This window comes from Hibiscus syriacus, unplaced genomic scaffold (assembly GCF_006381635.1).
Source record: "Hibiscus syriacus cultivar Baekdansim isolate YM2019G1 unplaced genomic scaffold, ASM638163v2 tig00112498_pilon, whole genome shotgun sequence".
NCBI lineage: Eukaryota > Viridiplantae > Streptophyta > Magnoliopsida > Malvales > Malvaceae > Hibiscus > Hibiscus syriacus.
The window spans coordinates 84,347-111,401 of record NW_024063347.1 but is presented as its reverse complement, the minus strand read 5'-3'; the positions used below and the strand labels follow the sequence as shown (position 1 = coordinate 111,401).

Here is a 27,055-nt window from a genome sequence, read left to right as displayed (position 1 = left end):
TTAATATCAGCTAAAGTAAGTATATTTGATTAGTTAATCAAATCGTTCAACTTTATTTATTCACATCCTCTTAAATTATCTATACTTAAAATTAAAATTAAATTTAACTTTTTTCAAAAACAACAAGTTTAACCTTAATTGAGTACTTCAAGGCATGTGTGATGTAACGTGGGGTAGCATTATCTTGAGAGTCACTTTTTTAAAAAAAGAAAATAGTTTTGTATTTGATTATATGTAAATATAAAATGGAATAACAGCTTGGACATCGTTAAAAAAACCTCCCTAAACTTAGATAGATGAAAAATAGTACACCAAGAATTGTTAAGAGTTTGTACCATCTACAAATAGTTTACTAGTCACTTAGTAACTGTAACACCCCTAACTCATATTCGACCCGAATACAAATCCGAGATGTCACATTGACTTTTCAAACTTTGATTCTTAAAGAAAAACCCCGGGAATTTAAAACTTTCATTAAAATAAAATACATTAATTTACATAAAAGATACCACTTAATACAAAATCGATCAGAGCATTTATAATTAACCACTTATTACATACCAACACTCTATACACAACAAAATACCTACTTTGTCAATTACTTCTGATATGATTTCTTAGTAATGTTACAATAATCTTAATCTATCTGATTTGCCTTTTGGGAGCCTTTTTCACAAAGCACGGCCTCAAACGTTTCTAGTGTCCAATTTAAAATGATTTGCCCAATTTTCAAATGACTGAAGATTATAATTCAACAATTACGATTACATTATTTAATTAAGTATTATCACCAACAGATTTGTAGAATAACAACATAAACTTCAAAACAAATTTGCCCCAAGTTGCTAGCTTTTGGAAAAAAATTTAATTATATCGTACACTTTGTTTATGTCTCAATTTAAAAGTTGATTTGATTTAGATTTAGATTATAATTTTGGTCATTTTATCGTGTTTAAATTTAAGATTATTTTAATTTAATATAATATAAACTATTTAATTTTATAGTATTGTTAGTTAATTAAAATAGTTGTTGTTATTCGATTAAATATTGATCTAAGGGTGCGTTTAGTTCACGGAATGTAAGACTACCGGCGGGAATAGGATTACCGGAACGTAACATTACCTAATACATTATTGAGAATGTTGCATTATTGTGTTTGGTTCGTTTAGTAGAAATGTAAGATTACAAAGTTTGGTTAAATGAATAAAAGATTATTGGAATATATATTTTACCAAATTTTCCTTATTATATATATTTTTTTAACAAATTGAATTCTACTATAATTCTACTATAATTAATTTATATATTTTCTTTAAAAAATTTAAATTCATAAAATTTATATAATTCTTTTACATAATTGAAAAGATAAACATGTTTAATGAAATAGTAAAATTTTATTTTAACCCCTGAACTTCATATAAAATTCTAATTCTAATTTTTTTTTGTAAATCTAAAATAGTTTAAGGATAAATTTCCAATTTAAACTTCGTAGATTTTTTTTATTCAATGACAAAAAAATGATATTTAAAAAAATTAAGGGTATTTAGTCTAAAATACTGGGAATGTAACAATAACTAAGGGAAGAGTAAATCACATTTCCAATAATAAGCCCTCAAAATATCACTGTTAAGAATAACTTATTACCGAAGGTTAAGAATCTTTACAATCCAAACATATAACTTGATCAAAACGCCCCCTAATTAACATACTTATTATCATAACATTTAAAAAATATAAATTTAAACATATTTAAACACATTAATTTTTAAATTTATAAATGAGATAAAGCTTACATAATTTAAATATTATTTTTAGGTTTTTCATTATCAATAATCATAAACTGATAAAAAATAATTATTTAAATTACATTACGTCACATCTTGAAAAGAAATAAAAAAGAAGAATAAAAGGCCGCAAATGCCAAAACAAAGGGAGAATGTGATTAGGCGCGTAAACGTGGCACCACTTGAATCGTATACGTATATACCCTTCGAATCCTCTTAGGGGCGGGCCCTTATTTTAAATATGTGAAAATCAATATTACAATTTTGAATATCAAACACGTATTTTGGAAGCAAAAATATTATAAATAAGCTTTCGAATTTTGAACCTCGAAGAGGCCCCATGTTATTGGGATAATGCACACTGAATTTATGTTTTCCTAAAGAGAAAATATTTTCTGACAAAAAATGCTTTATAATATATGACTTTAATTAATTTTTTTTGGATTTTTTAAAATGATCAATTAAATCGTAATGCGATCGATAATTCGTAACGCGATCTCCGGTATCGCAAATCAGTTTCCAGATTCGCAATGCGAATTTCGACTATCGCAATGCGATTTACATATTCGCATTGCGATAGTTCAAGTTCGCGTTGCGATAGTCGAAGTTCGTATTTCGATTTTCCAAATTCGTTGCGATAGTTCAAGTTCGCGTTGCGATTTATTTCAAATTTGTTGCGATAGTCCACGTTCGCGTTGCGATTTATTACAAATTCGTTGCGATAGTCTAAGTTCGCGTTGCGATTTATTCCAAATTGGTTGCGATAGTCCAAGTTCGCGTTGTGATTTATTACAAATTTGTTGCGATAGTCGTAGTCGAAGTTCACGTTGCGATTTATTCCAAATTCGTTGCGATAGTCCAAAATCGCAACGACTTGTGGTATTGTATTTGTTTCTTAAGAATTTTCTCTAAAAAGATAATATTCGTGCAGACGTGTCGAAGACACGACCACGACCACGGACGTGTCGAAGACACGTATTACTGCGACCACGACCACAACCACGAGACGATTAGTATTATACGATTAAATATTTCATAATTAAAAGTCAATCTACAATCAATCGCGATTATTGTAATTTTAAGCAAAACATTCAAAAAAATTGCATCACTCGCGAGAATAAAAAAATTGTTACCGTGTAATTATAATCAATTGAAAATAAATTAGAATTGCATGAAAACTAAACGAACCACAAATATTTTTCATACAAATACTAAAGTCATTAACTATAATTCACAAATAATATCACTATTTAAGGCTCAATCCCACATAGTATTAGGAACAAGTGTTGGTAATGCTCAATCCCACATAGTATTGGAAACACTATTGGGAATGGTATTTAAGGCTTGGCTTTCCCACTTCCTTGTTGAGTGATAGAGAACAAGGGGGACTTTCGCGTGCGCGCCGCCGCCGTATCGTCTCGTCTCGGGTCGTGGTCGTGGTCGTGGTAATACGTGTCTTCGACACGTCCGCGCGAATACTATATTTTTAGAGAAAATTCTTAAGAAACAAATGCAATACCACCGGTCTTTGCGATTTTGGACTATCGCAACGAATTTGGAATAAATCGCAACGCGAACTTCGACTATCGCAACAAACTTGGAATAAATCGTAACGCGAACTTCGACTAACGCAACGTACTTAGAATAAATCGCAACGAGAACTTCGACGCAACGAATTTGGAATAAATCGCAACGCGAACTTGGACTATCGCAACGAATTTGGAAAATCGCAACGCGAACTTGGACTATCGCAACGAATTTGGAAAATCGCATTGCGATAGACGAAGTTCGCGTTGCGATAGTTGATGTTCGCGTTGCGAATCTGGAAACTGATTTGCGATACCGGAGATCGCGTTGCGAATTATCGATCGCATTGCGATTTAGTTGGTCATTTTGACAAATCCAAAAAAAATTGATTAAAATCGTATATTATAAGGTATTTTTGGTCACTAAAATTATTTTCTCTTTCCTAAAATAATTATTATCCTTCGTAAAAGGTAGTGATCTTATCTGTGATTGTGTGAAATATTATTATCTGTTTTAAATATTATTTCTTAGGATGATTTCCCACAAACATGTGTTAATATTATTCACAATCCGTTTTAGGTTCGTTTAATCTAAATATCGTACTTAAAAAAATAATATCTAAATTAATTTTTTTAAGTTTATTTTTTGGATTCATATCTTTTTTGTGTGTAGGCTAAATTCGTTTTACGTCAGACATATTTTTAAAGATATTTCTCGTCAAACACACATTCAAAAAACATATTATTAAAAACTTTTATAAACAGAGAGCTAGATTCCTTAAATTATAAAATTTAATATTGATATTGTAAATGAAATAAATTCGATTTGGAGGATTGCTTTCGTAATGAATCTCTACAAAATTTTATTCGAATTAATCGATAAATTAATCAAATGTTGATAATTACTAAAAAAACTTTTTATCACTTCACACGCACTCGATTTTATTAATTTTATTAATTCAATTAATAAAGTACATAAATACTAAAGAATACAAAAAAATACATATTTATAAAGTTTTAAAATTAATAAATTTTTCTAATTAATAACTATAAAATTTAATCTTTTTAATTTTATCAAATAACATAATGTAACTACTCAAGATCAATTTATAAGAAATAAATAATAAGTGAGTGAAATATAATTTTGAATTATGATGATCAGAATTAAAAAAATTAAAACAAAAGTAACCAATATGATAATTGACCCTTAAAAGATTAATCTAACAAAATCCTTTTTAAGATTGTAGGGACGAAAGTTGTTCTATGATGATAGGCTATCATTGCTTTCCGTTTAATACAAGGATCCGTTTATGGAGATGTCAACCCTCTACCGAACAGCTAATCGCCACGTCAATTGAAAAGGCATTCCACCTTTGATACTCGTCCACGTGGATGACGGTGACGACAACAGTCTGTTAACTCAACACCCCCAGCAAATCAGGTTACCCTTGTTAGAATTTAGATGAAAATAAGACAGCCGCCTAAATTATTACATTTTGGACATCTCTCAAGCATTTTGCATTGCTGTCCCTTATATATATATACTATTCGTATTGTCCGTTTGTCGCGTACACATTATTTCATCCATCAATTCATTTTGGATCCTTGTTTTCAATATGGGCACCATGTAATTATTTATATATTTATTATATTCATTACCCACTTTAAAAATTAAATTCATGAAATTAAAAATTATTTATTATGAGGTAGATTTGTATGATTGCATTTCATCAAATATTATTGCTCCAACAAAATCGGTCCACGACATAAAAATTGACCAGGGTTATTTATATCTCTAATATATTACAATAATCAATAAAAATATTAGTTAATTTTTTAATAGTATTAGTTGATTATAATATATTACTTATTTAATTTTTAAATTATTAATAATATATATACTTTTCTACCAACATAATTGTTTGAACTCGAAATATTTTAAAAGAATAATATTTCATATATCATTGAGATGGTTCAGTATATTGGTTTCCTCTATGTTTGGGACATGAGAATTAGACGATTATGGAAATGGATAGCATGGATGCTTTGCGGCTAGTCAATAAAAATCTAGATCACCGACGTTGCTAACGCACATAAATAAATTGATTAATAGATCGTGAGAGACTCAATCTCAACATATACACCGAGCCGGAAACCGGGTAGTTGACAGATGGGCAAAAGCTGCAAGATTTGATGACGTTGAAACCCGACTATTTCCTGTATCCCTCGTTGGAGTGCTTCTCCTCTTGCATAAGGACAAAAGAGTAGCTTAAGATTTAGATTTATTATATCGTTATTCACCAAAAGAATTTAAATGACTATTTATTAAATAATATTTTTGGTGAAATATTTATTAAATAATTTTAATATATATATTATTATATTTAAATTTTAGTTAAAATAACTTATACTAATTATATTAAATATATATTCAATAAATTTAAAATTTAAATCCTAATATTTATATATTTTTATACTTGAAATGTTTTCCCAATTTAACAAATCAAATTAAATATGGTTTAAGTTTTTTTTAGATTTAAAACCCTAATAGTACATTTTTTTACGAACATTAAATTTATGTACCCGAATTTTTTAATACGGGCTTAGTTCATCAACAATCATGCATGTACAATTTTACCCCTTTTGTTTTTATTAACTATCGATATTTGACCTATTGATCGATTAGTTTAGACCAATATTATAAAGAACAACTCTCCTAATTCAATATGGCTATTCACCATATCATGATTTAAATATTTAATTTTATACAATAAATCTAATATATTATATCATTAGATCAACTAATTAGTGATCCTTTTGTTTTTGTCTTGTACATGAGAAAAAAGAATAAAAATACCAGGGATATGGTTGTAATTTTATTTTAATTTTCAAAAGCATTGAAAAAATGTATATACGTTAATTAATATACCTACCTTATTCAGAACAGTGTGAAATAGAGCAACAGGGATTGGAGCCCACTCTTGAATGCCTTTCTTCAAATCATTTCCCTTTCCCTTTCCCTTTCCATTTCTATTTAATTTCATTCTTTCTCAATCCTTCTCTTTTTGTTTCCATTGTCTCTCTCTTTTCCTCAGTTCATTTCTGTTGCATTCTTTGCTTTTATTTATTTATTTCTGAAAAAGAAAAAAATATCTCTGCTTTCTGGGTAGAGGATTAAGAAAATCATTAGGCTCGGGATTGGATCAGAGCTCATCACACCCAAATCTTTGTTCTTTGGATTGCTTTAACAGTAAGTTTTTAGTTCTGATTCTTTGTTTCCATATTTCTTGCCTTTATCTTTGGGTTCATTGAATTGCTTTTGGTCTGACTTAATTATCATTTCCCTTTTATATTGTTTGTTCAGCTCAAGTATGGTAGCTTGTTCCCCCCCCCCCCCGGGGGAAACATTTAAAACAGTGCCCAGTTTTTGGAAATTCAAAAGGTCACGTTTTTGTGATTTTATCCATTTTCCAGACCATCCGGCTTCTGAAAATTGACCCCCTTTTTTTTTCTTTTGTTGAAGATTACAATTCGGTTTCGGATGTTGGTATTATTGTTTTCTTCTTGTTCTGGTGTATGTATATTTATTGACCTTTTGAAATTGCAGTGTGTGGTCACTGTTTCCAATGAACAATGTTTGATCTTTTTCTCTGTTTACTCTATTTTGTTTCATTGTATTTGATTGTTTTGAAGCATCAATAATTTCAGGTTTTGGATTCTGATTTCTTTTTTATATAACTAAAGGATCTTTTTCTGATTGTAAACATGGATTCAGTGTATGATCGTCACAATTCTTTGGTAGTTAATTAACTTGTTTTTCTCCTGAATATCTTGGAATTTATCCCCATGCTTTTTGTTCCTTTTGATCTCTATAATATGAAGGATTCATTGTGTTCATAGCATAAATACTTTTAAAGGGGAGAAATACTCTTTAAAATTCCTGATTTATTTGGGATAGTTTTGAAACCTATGCAGAATTGCAGATTTACTTGTGAACACTGATAGAGGAATTAATTCCGTTTTAGTTTATGTCTCCGGGGAACACAGATACAGATACATAATTCAAGCATGACACAACATGGATACAATGACAGATATTAGGACATAATAATAAGGATGATTTTTTTATGCAATCATGTACAATGAAAATGTAAAATTGATAATTTTCAGATAAAAATTAACATGCAATTAACTTTTTTCTTTAATTCAAAACTAGTAAGCTGAATATTTAATGTTTGAAAAAATGGACTTCGTTTTCTCTTTGCAAGAAAATTTCAGTCTCAGTGCCTTACTGAAGTGTTTGGTTTATTCAAAAAGACGATCTTAGTCTAGGTGGAATTTACTGATTTAGAACAATTTACATTATTTTGCATAACAAACTTATCTCCCCTTCTTATCCAATAGGTGATTGGATTTACTGGAGTTATTATCTCACCAGATATGTAGTATGTGTCATTACTGTGGTGCTGAACTTTCGAATGCCAGTGAGGACAAAAGGAAACCGGAGAACGGTAATGTTTTAATCTCTTGTACTGGAGATACAATTCGGCCGTGTAAATTATTTTGGGAGAGGCAAGGAAGAGAGTTTGTAAAACGTGATGGTAATACTCTGTATTCAACACCATTGATCAGTCCAGCTTCTTTATTGTCTAGCGGTGACCGTTCATATTCTAGCTGCAGTTAGTATCCATCTATTTTTTATTTGTTAATTTAATTCTGTCCCATTTTTAGGTAACTATTTTAAATTTTGTATTCTGTTCCATCAGGTGATTTTTCAGTTGATATGGACTCATACGATCGGTAGGTGCCCTTCTTTTCTATTATGGTGCTGTTATACTACTAGTCATTATTAATTGGAGACTTGTGATTCTATATGTGTGACCGTGAATATAACATGTACTTATTTATATTTGATATGTCTCAGGGTTGAGGGTGAGCAAGAGTTTGGTTCAAAAATTAGTCATGGGGAGCTCAATTATCTGCCAAATGGACGAAACTTGAGCTCAGAAGGCCTTGGGGGGAGAGTTGATAGCTCGAATATGATAACAGAAAGCAACTTGAGGGATGAGAAAAATAGCAATGATATGGACATAGTTAGAGACGGTGAGAAAACAGAAACTAGTAATGAGCTAGCAGCAAAAGAAATTGGAAATTCTCCTAGAACCTTTGTCAAAGAAAATGGAGTTCCTCAATTTATTAGTGGTGAAATAGATAGTCAAATTTGGGAACCTCCGGAACCTGAAGATCCAGAGGATGACTTGGAGAATACACTGGCTTATGACGACGAGGACGACGAATGTGAAGATGGCATAAAATGGGGAAAACCAAGTTCCTTGAGTCATACAGATGTGGACAATGGACTCTACAGGTTTAAAGAGGAAAAACAAAGGGCAGTGAAAGAGGTGATAAATGGGAAGTTCAAAACTATTGTCAGTCAACTTCTTAAATCTGTGGGTTTTGCCTGTTCTGTGAATGACAATGATGGTTGGGTGGATATAGTTACTTCTCTATCTTTGGAAGCCGCTCTATTTTTGAAACATGATCCTATCGACGGCAACACAATGGGTCCAGATGGATGTATGAAAGTGAAATGCATTGCAACCGGTTCTCGCAGTCAAAGGTGATATGATTTCAATATACTATTTAAAATTATATTGCTCCTAGTTATGGATATTTATTGAATAATTAATTTAGAGTTTACGCGGAAGGACAAATAGGTTTTTTGTTTCACTTTTTATGTTCCTTTTTAAGATTAAAGGGTGAGCATACTGTGCTTCTCTGAAGCATCTTTTTCAGATAGTTCTTATAAACATATATTATCTGCATAATATTTAATTCATTGAGAGAGTATTGGTTACTTTTCCTTTAACTGATAGCATGTAAAAACTTAACACACTTTTTTAAAAATTTAATTAGTTGAATCAATATGTTAGAGCATGTGTGAAAATCAACATCTCACGTGCTTTATTTGAAATACCTCATTATAATAGAAAATTAATGTTATTTCTGTTATAGTATTCATTTCTTGAACCTAAAAATTAACCCTTTTTTGCAGCCAATTAATCAAGGGTTTGGTCTTCAAAAAGCATGCTGCTCATAAGCACATGCAAACTAAGTTCAAGAATCCAAGAATGTTATTAATTCAGGGAGCCCTTGGTCAGTCCTCAAGTGGGTTGTCTTCATTAAGTTCACTAGATGAGGTACCATGGGAAAACATGAATTCTAATTTTTGTAATGCAGAAGTTTTCTACTTCGTTTCTGATCATCGACCCTTAAAAACAGGAAAAAGGTCATATGAAAGCTCTAAGTGAGATGATAGATATGTGCCATCCAAATGTGATATTGGTGGAGAAATCTGTTTCACGTGATGTTCAAGAGTGTATTCTTTCCAAAGGAATCACACTGGTGTTTGACATGAAGCTACATCGTCTCAAGAGAGTTGCGTGCTGTACTGGCTCACCAATAATACCGTCCAATCATTTGATTAATCAAAACCTAAAGCAGAATGATTCCTATAAGCTGTGTGATTCCTTTCATATTGAAAAGTTTGTTGAAGAACATGCTTCCTCTGGTGAAGGGGGAAAACGACCAAGTAAAACATTGATGTTTCTTGAGGGCTGTCCTAAACGTCTTTGTTGCACTGTAAGTTGACAACTTATTCTTCTGTTTCTTTCTTTTTTGATTCTGTTCCCCAATAATCGTGATGAACCAATATGTTTTTGTGTACATGCAAACACATTTTAAAAATGAAGTTTCTTTATGGGTAAGTTACACTTTACCAATTTATAGTTGTTTATGCATAGTTTTGTTATGGGGCTGTTACTTTTGATGCTCGGGTGTCTTCCACTTGGTTTCTTTGTAACATCAATTTTTACCCTCCTGTTTCTCAAAAATAACTTAGTGGTTGATATCTAGTCTTAAGATATTTGACGTGATGCTATCTGCCGGATAACAAGCTTCTTCTTCATTTGTTTCTTTTCTGGTATATCTATGGCATGTTCCCGTCCGTGTACTTCCTTGTTAACTTGATATCACGTTGTTGCAGATTTTGCTGAGAGGAAGTCATTCTGAAGAACTGAAAAAGATTAAGTGTGTTGTTCAGTATGCTGTTGTCATGGCGCATCATTTAATCCTTGAAACTTCCTTCCTTATTGATCAGAAGGGAATGTTCTCTACAATTCCTTTATCTGGAATAGCAGACGTGTTGCCAACAGATCAGGAATCCCATACCTTAGATATTAGTAATACAAGTGTTCCTTGTCTTGATGACTCTACAGCTGAAATTGATTCAAATGAAGTTGACATTCCCATCTCTAATGGATACCATGAAGAAGGTTACCATGTAAATGATGATCAAATCTTGAAGTCAGAATTAGACTATAGTTCTGCTTTATCTTTGGAGCCATATAATCCAGCCATTTTCTCTGGTTTGTCATCTATTTCCGCCTCTCTGAAGAAAGTAATTGGGAACAATTTTCCTCTTGCATCCACTGCTCCTTATCGGTCGTTGTCTACATATTTTGGGTTAAATGAGGAGGAACCAAAGCTTACAGCAGCAGTTCCGACGATGAAAAGTTTAGAGGTCTCAGAGCAATTTGATGCGGAATCTAAATGTGGTCATGATGAAGAGAAATCCCTTGATGACGGACAACCTCAATCTTTTCCAGCTTCCTCTGAAGCCCCACTTGAGTTGAATACTAGTGGCGATAATGATGAAGAGAAAATGCAAAATAAGGAGAACATCAACAGTATGTTGGATTCACAAAGTATTTTGGTTCTTATGTCTAGCCGAAATGTTTTAAAGGGCATTATGTGTAAGCAAAGCCATTTTAGCCATATAATGTTCTACAGGAATTTTGATGTTCCTCTTGGGAAGTTTCTTCGAGATAATTTACTCAATCAGGTCTCTGGGATTTCTTTTTCAGAGTTTTTTCTCTCTTTTATTTTACTTGTGCAGTTTTCTCATGTATGCGATTCTTGAAGAATCGTGGTAGTGTTGAGTTTTCCAGTCCCACTGATAGGAGCTTTTGCGTTTTGCAGAGAAGGCAATGTACTATATGTGGTGAACTCCCGGAAGCTCACTTCTACTATTATGCACATCATAATAAGCAGCTAACAATACAAGTTAAACGGCTTCCAAAGCATTTACCTGGGGAAGCTGAGGGAAAACTCTGGATGTGGAGTCGCTGTTTCAAGTGCCAAACTGGGAATGGAATGTCAAAATCTACAAAAAGAGTTCTAATTTCAGCTTCTGCGCGTGGTCTCTCATTTGGAAAGTTCTTGGAGCTCAGCTTTTCCGAACACTATTCCTCCTACGGATTATCCAGCTGTGGTCATTCTCTGCATAAGGACTTCCTTTATTTCTTTGGGTATGGTTTACTTTTTCCATTTCCATTTAGCAGTAATAAACTACTTTCAAATGTATTATAGAATACAGAAAATTGTCCTTTTTGTTTGTCACTTGGGCTTTTTATGTTTTATAGTAACAGCTTGTTATTTTTAAATGTTTGTGACAATACCTATTAGCTAGGAGTTGGAGAGGTTTATAGTTTCTTATGCTCAGAGACTTGTTTTCCTTAGATTTCTTGTAATGTTAATGTAACTGCAGGTTAGGTCCTATGGTTGCAATGTTTAGCTATTCTACAGTTACCACTTATACTGTGTCCGTGCCTCCACAACGACTAGAGTTTAGCAGATCAATTATACCAGATTGGCTAAAGGAAGAATTCAAAAATGTATGTGTATATTCTATTCCCACTGTTTGATTTATGACATATTTATTCTGTGTTACAACACATTTTCTGTGCCCTCACCAACACTCACACATATTAATATGTTTGAATTTGTTTTGATATTTTCTTTAGGTTTATACAAAAGGAAATCTAATGTTTGGAGAGGTTGCATCCTTTTTGGATCAAATAAGGTCTCAGTTTGTGGGCTCAACTTTAAACCTTAATGGTTCCTTAAAAGCATTCTCTGATGTCGAAGAGATGCTGAAGCTGGAAGCTTCTGAATTTGAGGTTGGTTTCTCTTCTTCTTTCTGATATATTGTTGGGCGTTATTGATTTTTCCTTTTATTCATCAATCACCCGCAAGCAACTATTTTTCATGTTCAATACTGTGTGAGATACTGTAATATATTATATGAGTGTGTTCTTTTGTTTGTTTCCCTGTTTCAACAGATTGTTATCACCAGTGAAACTTGATTGTACTATAATTTTCAATGTAAATGACATCTAGTCAACAAAAGAAATTGTTGCTCTGCCATGTAGTTCAAAATTCAAATAACTATTTTAATTGATTTTTTTGGCTGCAGTATTTAGTTGAGCATGTGTCTCTAATCCATATATATCATTGGAAAAATTGCAGCTAAGCATTCAGAATGCTGTTGCGAATAATGGGAATGAAAACTTGGGTTCTCACAAACTCCTCAACTTGAACAGAGTAAGGTGGGACCTTCTTTTGACATCATTCATTTGGGATCGACGCATGCATTCTCTGCTGTTGCCTGTTACTACAGTAGTAGTCACTGGTGCCAACAACAAAGCAATGCCGGAGCAACTGAAGTTGCATACGGATAGGGCAGAGGGAGAGGACAGTGGTGGAGAAAATCAACATTTTTTATCTGAAAATACTGGTTATCTGAAAGCTTATTCCGATTCATTTGTTGAAAGAAATGAATTTTCAGGTGATGAATTATCTTCAGACATTCCTGTTAAAAAATCTGAAGAATGTGACAGCTTACATGGAAGTTCCACCGAGGTTGAAAACATTGAAAAGCCAACGGTGGATGCTGTGTCCCCTATGGAATCATCCAAGCTAGAGTCCATTGTGGCACCTAATATTTCTGTTTGTCCCAATTTTGGTGATGAAAATTACCAGGCAGAGGATGCACCAATATCAGGTCATTTACAAGTAGATAGAACAATCCCAATATCCAAAGATCTTGATTACAATGATTCTATAGTTGATGCAAGTAGTAGGGGTTGTGGATTTCCATGTTCATTACTATCCAGTTTAGAAAACATAAATGGATGGTTCTGGATGCCTTCTTCTGAAATCAGACAAATATATATGAAGGATCTTCTAAGAGGAAATGTCCCCAAGTTCGAATCCATCAGTAGTTGCACTCCATCACAAATACCTACAGGCTATCAATTAATCAGGGATGAAGCATCAAGACTACACATTCCTCTAGGAACCAATGATTATATAGTATCAGATTATGAAGGTGAACTCTCAAGTATAATTGCTTGTGCATTAGCATTGCTGAAAGATATGCCTTCTGTAACAGAAGTGCCTAATGAGGAAGGGAGGAGAGATAAACTAATTGAAAGTTTACGTAGCCTAAGTCGAGCACCTACTATAACATCTTTGCAATGGTCGTCCAATGGTTCCTCTGATTCAGACTCTGCCTCTAGTCTGAGCGTTTCTTCAGAAGAGTCTCGCTTCTCCAGTTTTGATGGGTTAAACTTGTTGGATTCTCTAGTTCCTCCTGATGCTCATAACATCGAGGTTTCTCTAGGGGTTACGAACTCACTAGGGAAGGGCAAATACTCGGTATTTTGTTTGTATGCTAACCAGTTCCGTGATCTTCGAGAGCGGTGCTGCCCTTCAGTACTTGATTATATTGCTTCTCTTAGCCGTTGCAAAAATTGGGATGCCAAAGGAGGGAAGAGCAAGTCCTTTTTTGCTAAAACGCTTGATGACAGGTTTATTATAAAGGAAATCAAGAAAACAGAATATGAATCATTCGAGAAGTTTGGTTTAGATTTTTTCAAGTACATGAATCAATCACTCGATTCTGGAAGCCAAACATGCCTTGCTAAAGTTCTTGGGATTTATCAGGTTTGCTTTAATTTTCTTTTATAAATTTTAAATATGTAATTACTTTTTTTTTGCTCATGTTCTTGAAAATTTGAACATTTTGCAGGTGATAGTAAGACAGCCTAAAACAGGGAAAGAGTTGTCAAGACATGATCTTATGGTGATAGAGAATCTTGCCTTTGGTAGAAATCTTACTCGACTATATGATCTTAAAGGGGCTTTACATGCTCGATTCAGTTCAGCTGCTGAGGGATCTAGAGATGTTCTTTTGGATCAGAACTTTGTCAATGACATGAATTCCTCTCCATTATATGTTAGTAATCAAGCCAAGCGTATCTTGCAACGGGCTGTATGGAACGATACAACTTTCCTCAATGTGAGCTTTAACATCTTTCTTTTGAATAGTATTCAAAACTCCCCATTAACCGCAACATGGTGACATCCCGAACCCCATATATATAGACGTGTATATATATATATCATTTGTAGGTTACATTTCTCTAATTTAGAACGAGGCATAGACTGAGTTGTGTTCTTGTGCTTTCATTTGCAGTCGATCAATGTAATGGATTATTCTTTACTTGTCGGGGTGGATACGCAGCGGCAGGAGCTTGTATGTGGGATTATTGATTATCTCAGGCAGTATACCTGGGACAAACAACTCGAAACATGGGTCAAGTCTTCATTGGTTGTTCCTAAGAATCTATTGCCGACGGTGATTTCTCCGAAGGAATATAAGAAAAGATTCAGAAAGTTCATGTCAACTTACTTTCTGAGTGTCCCTGACCATTGGTGCTCACAGGGATCCTCTGACCCTTGTCAACTTTGTGGCACGTAGGATGATGCCCTTTTCTCAACCCAAGTCCCTAAATGGTACTTTTGCCTCCTCCTCGTATTCTTTGTTTACCATTTTCCTTGAATCATCCCTCATTCGTATAGCCAGTTGAAAATTGATGTGTATATATATGTTGTATATTCAACCCCATTATCATGCAATCTTTAGCAAATTTCTGGGGATAGTTTCATTCACCATTTATCTTATTATGTTACATAAATTTGTATCTTTAAGTGAGAACTGTAAAGAGCCGATGTTATCGGAGGACCGATGATGTGAAAATCAATGAAAAGTTTCAGCTACCAGCTTGTCTTCTCGGTGCCTTATGTTATATTTATATGCGTTCTTTTCTCTCTTAATTTCTGCTATCTGCAGCCTTAAGATACAGTTACCATCTTTCCTTTCGAAAGAATTATTTTGAAATGACGATTTCCATCATTTTTTTAAATAGCAGTTGATCCCTCAACAGGTTTTTGATCCCTCCCTTTTAGTATTTTATAAAGGAAAACAATAATTAAACTTGAAATAAGATATCAACTGAAGTCTTGAAATAAATACAATTCTATCGATCTCTAATAATATATTAATAGTAAAAACAAACTTTGCGACTATGCCAAATTACATCATCGAAAACTACTCGTTCAAGCAGCATACATCAATCAATCACAACTTATAAATGAAAACGCATTATTTCCACACCTATATCCATATTGAATCGCTTATTTGTATATCAACCTTACTAATCAAACCCTTTAACATAAGGAGACCATTAACTAAATTAAGCATTAGTGTTGGCGGTGGTAGTGGCATACCGTAGAATTCCGAGGGTAGTATGTGTGGTGTCCGAGGAAGGTCGAGCAGTAATGTAATAATGGCCTAGATTCTGGTTTGGGCACAACAAAACGTCGATCACTTGGCCGGGGGCCAGGGTTAGTGAATTTCTGAAGGAGCGTCTGCTGTATGCCCCATTCTGTCCGACGATGGTGAAGCTGTGGTATGCAATACCGAATATCATTGTGTCGCCAACGGCATTTATAACGCGAACAAGATAAAGTCCCCCGTAATTTACTTGATAGTCGAATGTTGTATCTGCAACAAGATAAATTTTAGCACTGCATAAGGCTCTGCATAAAAGTATAGTGCAGGCATACCGTTGCTGCATCCATATGTTTCACCGGGATGTCCGTTGATGGTGTACGCATCGGCTTGGCCGGAAGCTATGGTTTGATTGGCTTGGGTTAACTCTTGCCTGAACCATTCTCCTGAAAGAAGAAATTGGCAAAAACAAGTGTTGCGCTTCAAACAAAGTTGCAAAAATATATGAATGAAACAGTAAGAATATGTACCAAGTATAATTGTTTGATCTGAATCAAGTGTAGGGAAAGGATAGTCTTCGTTAACTGCAGGCAAAACGACAAGGGCACCGTGGACGGTTGCACTAGCCCATGCACTGGTGGCGTGCCACCATAGAGTTCCGATCTCGTTGTGTAATTCAATCTCGTAAGTGAAGTTTCTTCCTGGCTGAATCATATCATTTGAACCATTAATCGATTCCTCAATGCCCTCCCTGCCCATGTTACGAAAAACCCACCAATATCACTGATATAAGATTTTATGTTAGTGGATAAATTTATAAAATTTTAAGTTCTGAAGTTAAATTATCAATAAAAAATATATAAAAAATATGATAATTAAAATTTTTTAAGGGCGAACTTGTGTAGATGCATCCCTGTGTATAATCGATTATTTGCCTCATTAGACAACTTTATAGAAGCTACCAAAAACTATGTAAACATGCACTGATATTACCACTTGATGGAAACAGCGCTGTTCGCTTGATTGTGGACATTGACGAGAACAGTGTCTCCGCTGAGAACTCGAATTTCAGGCCCTGGGAAGCTGCCGTTTACGGTCAAGATGTTCTTCGTGCTACACAGCTTTGTAAACTGGGATTCTTGCAACTAATTTAAACAGATATATAAAAAAAAAGAAAAGAAACTCAGTATCAAAATCCAGCACCAACTGATCTTATTAACAAAACAGAAAACGGGGGGTGAAAGTCGGAAGAAATTACTTACAAAGAAGTCGTAGTAGTGGACATCAGCCACGGATAAGAGAAGGAAATTAAGAAACAAAAGCCCTGAAATCCAGATGAACCCTTGCTTTTGAGAACCCATCTTTTTACCCGTGTTCTTCAGGTATCCCCTGTATTTGTAATCTTCTGGTTTCTTGATCGATTTCTTAATTATCAATATAAGGAAAAAAAGAACAAGAGTTTGGTCAAGTATTTTGCTAAGGAGTGGCTAAAAAGAAACCCAAGTTTCTGAAATCACCATACCCCAATCGAAAATGCCAAGCTCAAAGCATTTGCAATAGAAAATTGATGAATTTCCAGAGGCGTAAGCCGGTAGGCAAATAATAGTAAAAGTCAGACAAAATATTTAAGTTTATCCTACATCCCACTTAATTTGTCTTTGAAAATGGGGTAAATTATATGCTTATTTCTCTTATTTTAATTATTGTACTTTTAATTTTTTCATTTTTTTCACTAAACTTTCTATATTAATTTTTTTGTCACTCGAGCGTTAAATTTTTAACGCCGTTAAATTAAAATTAAAAAAAATTAAAAATTAAAGTGAGTGAAATAGAAAAGAGAATAAAATTCAGTGAGTAAATATAGACATATTTATTATTAAAATAAGCAACGTGAGCACGCCATTATTGAGTAAAAGGTCGAGTAACAAAAAAGTACAATGTCTAAAATTTAGTGAGCAAATTGAAAATATTAAAAGTATGATAAATAAAATAAGAAATAGACAAAAATTAGTGAATAAGCATATAATTTACCCTTGAAAATGAAGGTAAACAAGTTTGAAGCGATATGACCTTTTTTTTCATTCTTAAAGATAACCAACAACATGGAAGCGAGACGTTTTTTTCGAAAAATTACTAGTAATCGGTATTCTTTATCGATGTAATACTTATTAGGTTATATTTTTTTTATCTAACATCTTTTGTAAGAAGGCGTATTTCCTACGCCGCGCTTTATGTCACTTGATAGAAGGTGCGCAACGGATGTCAAATACGTCATTAATTTCTATTATGGTGACATTTGTGTAAAAATATCTTCATTTTGAATTGCACAGACACCCCACACCACGGTTCCTTTTGAACTCGATAGGGTCTTGTCAAAGTGTAGACAGTATGTGTAGTGGTTGAGTTTATTAGTATTTTAATGTGTCACAAGTTTATTTTTATAATAATAAATATTTTATAATTTAAAAAATTATAAATTTCATATACTTTTAAAAAAATTATTGAATAATAATTCATTTGATTCCTCAATTGTAATTAAAATTTTATTTTAATATTTTTTTATATTTTTAAATAATTAATTTTAAAAGGCAATAATTTTTTTTCAAAAATATATGATTTATAATTTTTTAAATTATAAAATATTTATTATCATCATCATTTTGTGCAAAAAATACTAGTTATAAAATTTTTATAAAATTATTCATATTTTAAAATATTTACCCTCAAAGTTTTCTTATACTAGATTATACATATTATGTAATTTTAATGTAAAAATTAAAATAATTTTATTAAAAATGAATAAACATTATTAACTGTTGTTAAAAAATAAAAATTAAAGAATAATAATTCATTTGATCTCTCAATTGTAATTAAAAGTTTATTTTAATATTTTTTATTTTTAAACAATTATTTTTTTCAAAAATATATAAAATTTATAATTTTTTAAATTATAAATATTTATTATTATAAAAAATAAACTTATGACACTAAAATATTAATAAATTCTACCACTACACACTGCCAACTTAATTAACTTGGCACAAAACCAAGCAAGTTCATACGTAGTAATAACAAAAGCTAAAAATTACAGAAAAGGAAGGGGGAGGAGAAGTAAAAGTAAAAGTAAAAGAGGGAACGGAAAATGAAAACACTAGTTATAGAGTAGATTTAGCTGAGATTCGGTCAAAGGAATGGAGTAGCTAGATAAAAAACAAATGATTTATCTTACTGGAGGAAACAGATGAAGTGCGATCCCAAAAAGCCAGAAAACCGGGGAACACGAAGCCAGGTGTATGCACAATTCAAAATGATGATATTTTTACACAAATGTCATCATAATATAAATTAATGATATATTTAACATTCGTTTAAAAATATTTATAAAATTAACACTTGAATTTTTTACATATCTGGTAAGGCGTTTTACGAGCACGCCTTCTACCACGTGGCGTAAAGCGTGATGTGGGGGCGCACCTTCCTGTTAAGGGTGTTAGATAAAAAAATATGATCAATCGGTATTAGATCGATAAATATACAGGTCATCGGTGATTTTTTGAAAAAAACGCATGGAATCAATAACAAGGAAAAACAAAAATCGATTTAATTTAATTCGATTAGATCAAACGCTCATTCTTAAATAATATATTAAATATTGTAGCAGTCTTTTTTTTTCTAATCTTATTTTCTCGTATATGTATGTATATCAACAAGGGTAAATTAACTGAACAGGAATCCTCTGCCCCCATTGTTCTACCATTTTTCATTAGTTTTGCCTCAATTCACTAATTTGTAAGAAGTCGGTAAATCCATTGTACTATTAATTAAAAGATATTAATATCTTTTTATTCAAGAACCGATCTTACTTTTTAAAAACACTTGATAGATGCATATGAACTTTCCACTAGACCCTGTTTCAAATACCCTTAGGACTAAAATTACATTTTTAGTCCCTTTTCTTTAATCTCAAATACAAAATTTCCTTTTAAAATTAATTGAGTTCGATTCTCATCCAATTGATCCCAAATCTTACATATTAGCTTAATTTATTCATACTAATCAATCAATCCTTATAGGACATAACTCGAGTCAAAACTCTAATATGACTTGAAAATTTAGATCATTGTATGCATGAAATAGTTCAAAATATCATCAATATGTTTGATGGTGCCGATGTTAAATCAATTGGATAGCACTCGTGACTTTCTATTGCGGTTCTATGGCGAGATTTGTATTTTTTAAACAATCATTTGCATTTGATGTTTGGTTTCACTTTTGCACTATAAAAGTAGTGAGGATAAATTTATATTTAAAATTAGAAGGTTGAGTGAAACTATTAAAAAATTCTTCAAAATAAGTAAGGTTTAAATATGTCAAATGTACCATCCTATATATGGCGTAGCATATGGAGTGCAAGAGGTTTACTGGAAAAAGGATTAAGATGGAAAGTGGGCAATGGAATGAATATTTCAATCTGGAGTGATTACTGGTTACTAGGAGATAAACCAAAACTCATTGGTTCACTAAGAAGAGATGAAATCCAGAGAGTAGTTGAGCTAATTAACAACACCAAGGAATGGCGAGTGGAGACCATAAATGAAGTGTTCATAATTGAAGAAGCTGAATTGATTAAATCCATCCCAATCTCGAGATTTGAACAAAACGACATACAAGTCTGGGGTAGAGAACATTCAGGTGAATACTCCGTTCGTAGTGGATATAAATTACTCACGCAAAATGACGATATTCAGGATCCATATACAAACATGTACAAGAAGTTGTGGCCCACAGGATGCCCAAGAAAGATAAAATTTAAGGTATGGAAATTATGCAATGACTATGCCCCAACAAAACAGATGCTATTTCACAAACATGTTACAGATGAACCATATTGCAATTTGTCTCAGAATCAAGTTGAAACAGGACTACACATTATCAAGAACCGCACGCTAGCATTGACAGTCTGGCAAAAGTTAGTTTACCAGTGGCCACTGTAGAGTTTGAACTGAAATTTTAAAGAATGGCTTAGTTGGTTGTTTGCCAATGTCCCACCTACAAAATACAGTGAAACATTAGTAGCCATACGAGCCTTATGGTATGCACGAAACAAAAGAGTGAATGAAGGGAAGACCTTTCGAGCAGAAGAAACCATCATATTCAAAGTCATTGCCAATAATTTATCATAGCCAACAATAAAATCCATGAACCTGTACGAGCAAGTGTTGTGAGATGGAGCCCGCCACCAAAAGGTATAGCAAAGGTCAATTTCGACTCAAGTTTCATTCGAGAAAAACAGGAAGCATTGTCAAGCGTGATTATACGGAATAAGAATGGATTCGAATTATGGGCATGCAAGAAACATACCTTGAGAGTACCATCAACATTTGCAGCAGAGGGCACCGCAGCAGGACATGCGCTCCAACTAGCACTCGATTTAGGCTTCAGAAGAGTGATTCTGGAAGGGGATTCAAGATCGGTAATGAAGAAGCTATCCACATCCAAACCCAATTATTTTCAAATAAGTGCGCTCATTTGGGAAGCCCATCAGCTAGCAAAGGGTTTCAACTTGTGTGAGTACAGATTCATGCAAAGAGAAGGAAATAAGGCATCCCATTTGTTGGACATAGACAAATCTGTTGTAGAAAGCGACACATACTGGGTAGAGGAGGCACCGAAAAAGACGGCGAGGCAGGCAGCAGAGGACAGAAGGTGGATTGACCCACCATAGATCCACTTTTGATAGATCATTGCGTTGGGGCATGCATGTTGATGGCGGATGTTTTATTTGTAATGATGCTATGGAGTCCATTGATCATTTGTTTTTTGAGTGTCCTTTTGCTAAGGACAACTGAAGGACTATCTAGTGGCTGTGTGGCTTGACTAAGCATGTCAGATGTTGGAGGGGGAGGGGGAGGTGGAGTCTTCTGTTGCCAACCTCATGGGTAAATCATTGCTCACCATCATTCTCAAACTTGCTTGGAATGCCCACATCCATCTCATATGGGAGGAAAGAAACTGCATGTTGTTTTGTGGGAAGGTTAGAGGAACTGCTGTCATTCTTTCATCTGTCAAATAGGTAGTTTAGTTTAAATTGTAGGGTAGGAACATATTCATGGTGGATAATGTTAATTGCAGCCTTTGTAGTGATTGGGGTATCCCTTGTTGAGGCCTTTAATGCTGTTTGCTGTTTATATCTTGTAACAAAATTTTTCTGTTGTTTATTGTGTGTATCTGTAGCAGGTTTACTGCTTCTTTCAATAATATAAAGCATTTATCCAAAAAAAATAATAGTAAAATTAAAAAGAAACCGAGAGACCCAGATTTTTAAATAAAAAGCAATATATATACCCTAAAACATTAAAGCTAACAAGTAAAATGTTTTCTTTTTAGGGGCAAAGCTAGAATTTTTCTTGGGGGCCATAATTAAATTATAAATGTTTTAGAAGTTAAATGTAATTTTATCAAGACGTTAACTTTTAATTATATTTTTTAAAGAGATAAACTATTAAAAGTTTATCATTACCGTATAGTTTAATATAGTTAAAATTTTCTATAAATTGTTTGTGTGTAGTTATCTGCACAATCTAGATTGTGGAGTTGGAAATGAGTTAGCAATTCTTATCCAACACGACAAGATTTTCTATGTGTATGTCCTTTTCTTTTCTTTTCATTTTTAAAGACTATGATAGTTTTTTTGACAAAAAAAAAAAGACTATGATAGTTAAATACCAACTTTAGACTTATCCCAAAAAGAAGAAAAAAAAACCTTTTCGGGAAAACTTTTCACGTTTTGCCCTCTAAAAAAAAGTCCAACTTTAGAGGAAACAATAAATAGTCTAAATTATATCGTTTTTATCGAGTTACCCCTTAAAATACTTTTCGGGACGTTTTATCATTTGAAGTATAAATCGTTACCTTATTTGCTTCAAAATGTTAACTAAGTCAAAAAAATGCGAATAAATTAGACATTTTGTCACTCAACTATTTATGCGGTTCTGTTTGAGTTACCCAACTTTTTTTCTTCAAAATCATCACTAAACCTAAGTTTTTTGTTACGTTTTGGTCACCCAATTTGATTCAATTTACTTTTTAAATTTTTAATATATAAGAATTTATTTATATTATAGTTTTTTACACGACACATAAATTTAAAATAAGTAATATTATAAGATAAATAATAAACAACATATTAAATTATGTGTAATTAAAACTCTATTAAATGAAATATTATTTATTTATTTAAAATATCATACACGAGAATTGCACAACGTACGAAGACACACTGATCACCCACCCAGTTTAGAAACTTTTGGAGAAATGATAAAAAAAAATTCACACTAGAAAAATGGTTAGTCACGCCACTTCCTGTAAAAAGAATGTTTTGCCTAAATAGATCTACTCGACAGGGATCGGGGTAGCAGCCTCCTAATCTCATGCACCCAAACTATTTTCTTTCCGTTTTCACATACATCATCAACAATACTATAAAAAAATTACGAGTATAAAATATAAAAATCAATTTTTTTAAAGTTATGAGATTTGATTTTGAAATAAAAAATATATTAATTATATTTTAAAATTTTAAAATTTACATATTTTTCTAGTGTTTTTATGAAACCAAACTCATTGTTTTCCTCTTATTTCTTTCTAGGTATTCATTCCTCGTATTTCCCCGACCTTCACCATCGTTTGCACTGTAACATCCTTAATACCGGGTTAGTGATCAAATTGTAAAGTTTCAGAATTTGATGACTAAAGTAGAAGAATGAAATAATTCAATGATTATTTGAATATATATTGAAGGTTATTTAGTAATTATTAAAGGAAATTAAGGGTTAAATGGTCATTTGATCATTCAAGGAATTATATACACGTGAAAAGGGAGAGAACTCTCCAGAGTGCTCTTCTCCTTTCTTCTTCTTCATATGTGGGAGAGCAAGCCAAAGGTAAGTTTCTTTGTTTGTAAATGAATTGTTGATTTTAAGGTTGGGTTTTGATTATTAGATGATAACTAAGCTTAAGGAAAGCTTAAATCATCTTAAAAACAAAGGATGGAGGGGTTAAGAGAGATTAAAGATTTGGAATTTTTATATGAAATTTTGGAAAGGAATTGATAAGTAGAATTTGAAGTTAAATTTGACTTGTCAATAGTTAAATTAAGAGATTTGGAGTGATATAATTGGATTTAGAACATATAGAAAATTTGGTATGATTTTTGAATCTTATATGGATGATAGGATTTTGAGGTTTAAGATGAAATAAATGAATATAGATTGGTTTAAGTATGTGTACTAGAGTTAAGAATGAAAAGGGGATGATATATGAAGTGTTTGAGAGAAAATGAAGTGATTTTCGAGCTAAAAATATGATTTCTGGGCAAGGGGAATCGGTACCCATTCAAGGGGAACTGATACTCATTCAAACGACAGAATTCCAGAATGCCAGAGGGGAACCGATACCCCCACAGGAGGGAACCGATTCCCCCCTAAAGGAAAATGTTAATATTGGTTTAATAAGTTCGTTTAAGTTGCTAGTATCCAATTAAAAGGTGTAGGTCTAATAATTGTCTTAAATTGTATAATTATGTAGATTCAGAGCCTAAACGAGTTCCGGAATCATTGACAAGTAAGATCGATAAAAAGGGAAGATAAGAGATTGAAATGGACTAGTGAGGCCAGGTGAGTGCATATTAATTCATTTATGGTGCTAAATGGAAACAAGACTTGTGACAAGTCTATTTCCTATGTTTAATGCATGAATATATGATTATATGTATATGCATGACATAAATTGTATGTATGCATGATTATATGTGTTAACATGCTTGTGAATGAATGATATGAAAAGTGAGATAAACAAAGTATGGTTGATATAGGGTAATATAAGAATAGCTCATAAGGTTATATGCATAGGTAATATAAGTTATAAGATGAGAATATATAGGAATATCAAATAAGTTATGAGATAAGTTATGTGACATGATCTATATATATATGAGTTTATGTGATATAAAAGTGTATAAGTGAAATAACATGATAGGTGATAAAACCGTAAGCCTATATGATTATGTGTTATATGTTACACGATATGACATGCAAGTTACATGAACAAATGAGAAATGGTATAAGTCATATGAAACGATCTACGTGAATACATGCACTTGTGATACAGGTGATATGATATGAGATATATGGTTACACATACCTGTGGTATGTGACAGAAGAGAGAGAACAAGTGATACGAAATGTATAAATAAATGCCCATAGTATATGATCTTATGTGAACAAGATATGATAAGTATGGTTATATGAATAAAGGTGATTGGGTGAGAAATGATAGAAATTATATGAAAACATGATATATGTGACCTGTGAATTATATGGAAATGATCTACGTGTAAGTGAACTACGTGACTATGTGATAATATGAAAAGAAGCTATGTGATACGTGATATGTGAAAGTGAATTACAAGTGTATGTGAATATTTGAAATGAAATAAATGATAACGCCCATGTTATGTGTCATGAGAGCTAGGGGTATAGTTGGCATGCCAAGAGTCGAGGGTTTACCTATGTTCTACGGAACATATGGACAATTTTACCTATGTCTTTCGAGACATATGGACAGTATACCTATGTTCTAAGGAACATATGGACAGTTACCGAGGATCTTTATGACCTCTGGACAGTTACCGAGGATCTTTATGACCTCTGGACAGTTACCGAGGATCTTTATGACCTCTGGATAGTTACCGGGATCTGTGTGACCTCTGGATAGGTCATTCGGGACATTTATATGAGCTGAGGTGACAGCATAGTGGTGCACAACCTCAATAGACTCACATATCTACAGTTCTCAGAGGTGCACATGGGCTAATAAGAGATAACATGGAATGTATTGTATATGATATATGTGTGTTAGTGATTATTGTATATGCTATAAGATATATGATATGAGCTTAATGGATTATATGAACAAGAGAATAGAAATATGAAAAGTGATAATATAATAATGATAGGAAAGAAGATAATTATATGTATGTGTGGATATGTATATATATATATATATATCTATATGAAAGGTGCATAGTAGGAATCATTATATGTATATGTGGGTATGGTGCTTGTATGTGATATGTTAGTAGAAATTGTTCAAGCATGATTACGAGTTAGAGTTTTATTATATGTTTTATGCCTCACTAAGTCAACGACTTAGCGTGTGATTGTTTCACACGTAGGTTACAGAAGTGAGAAGAGTAAAGAGCTAAGAGGAACAAGACAGGTCAGTTCTCCTTACCCAATTGTCAGATCAGAAAATATATGTACGGTATATAGAGTGTAGTTGGCATGTAGTCTAAAGATATAAATTGTATGAACTCTGATATATTTTGTAAACGTTTTGAATAAGTTAAATGTTATCCAAGTTTTTGAATTACTCACTATTTTATACGAATAAATGTTTGAAAAGTCAATGTGACACTTCAGACTCGTATCCGGGTCGGATACGGGTTGGGGGTGTTACATTTAATGGTATCAGAGCTACGGTTTAGCCGATTCTAGGCTAAAAACGAAGTCGAAAGTGTTTTAAAAAGTGTACATGCCAACACAAAGTGAGAAAAAAAATTATATTTCTGATCTGATAGGATAAGGAGTATGATGTCTTGTTAATAGAGTTAAATTGTTATGTTATATAAGATAAGTGAATACTGAGAATGATTTATGAAATCCATATATATGTTTATATGATATGATAGATGACATGTGAACATATGCAATTGACATATGTTATACAATATGAATTGGATGAGCATATGCACACGTGATATATGATAGAAGTAATGATATGAGCACATGAATATATGAGAGCTTCCAAAGTGAAGCACAAGGCGATAGACCTGAAGGTAATAGCATTCACCTGCCCTGGCCAGGCAGGGAGAAGAGAGAAAACCTCAGGGAATGCCTGTATAAGATTAGAGAATGATTCATGATGTTGAATGATATTCCGATGTATTTTAAATTGTATACTTTGTTAATTCATAGAATGAATGTATTGAAATAGTTAAAAGAGTTATGAGCACCCGATCTCAAGAGTGAATTTGAGGAAGGCTCTGTTGTTACAGATCTTTGGATGTATGATATGAAGATATACTAGAAGATGTTCATTTCTCCATAGTGGAGAAATTAAATAGAGTAGTTTTGTTATTATGTGGATAAGATAGAATATGGAACAGGTCACCATAAGAATGTTAAAAAGATCTAATGACGTGATG

At 32.7% G+C, this 27,055-nt stretch overlaps 2 protein-coding genes and 1 long non-coding RNA gene across 3 annotated transcripts; 1 reads left to right on the top strand and 2 right to left on the bottom strand.

The window, feature by feature from the left end:
* Nucleotides 1-409: 409 nt before the first annotated feature.
* On the bottom strand, nt 410-9,392 carry LOC120180535. The gene is made up of 3 exons (XR_005521692.1): nt 9,023-9,392; nt 4,075-4,080; nt 410-423 (listed from the first exon to the last, which is right to left on the bottom strand). It is a non-coding gene; the product is annotated as an uncharacterized LOC120180535 (long non-coding RNA).
* On the top strand, nt 6,406-15,288 carry LOC120180534 (putative 1-phosphatidylinositol-3-phosphate 5-kinase FAB1D). Its single transcript, XM_039185845.1, has 13 exons — nt 6,406-6,561; nt 7,716-7,990; nt 8,078-8,111; nt 8,236-8,931; nt 9,367-9,511; nt 9,594-9,953; nt 10,357-11,214; nt 11,352-11,680; nt 11,920-12,046; nt 12,176-12,331; nt 12,681-14,159; nt 14,245-14,514; nt 14,692-15,288. The coding sequence occupies exons 2-13, from the start codon at nt 7,759-7,761 to the stop codon at nt 14,974-14,976; spliced, it is 4,971 nt and encodes a 1,656-aa protein (XP_039041776.1). The 5' UTR covers nt 6,406-6,561; nt 7,716-7,758; the 3' UTR covers nt 14,977-15,288.
* Nucleotides 15,289-15,583: 295 nt separating this feature from the next.
* On the bottom strand, nt 15,584-17,317 carry LOC120180512 (laccase-14-like). The gene is made up of 5 exons (XM_039185826.1): nt 17,052-17,317; nt 16,783-16,934; nt 16,320-16,540; nt 16,125-16,235; nt 15,584-16,062 (listed from the first exon to the last, which is right to left on the bottom strand). Exons 1-5 carry the CDS (start codon nt 17,148-17,150, stop codon nt 15,752-15,754), a joined length of 894 nt encoding a protein of 297 aa, XP_039041757.1. The 5' UTR covers nt 17,151-17,317; the 3' UTR covers nt 15,584-15,751.
* Nucleotides 17,318-27,055: the final 9,738 nt, after the last annotated feature.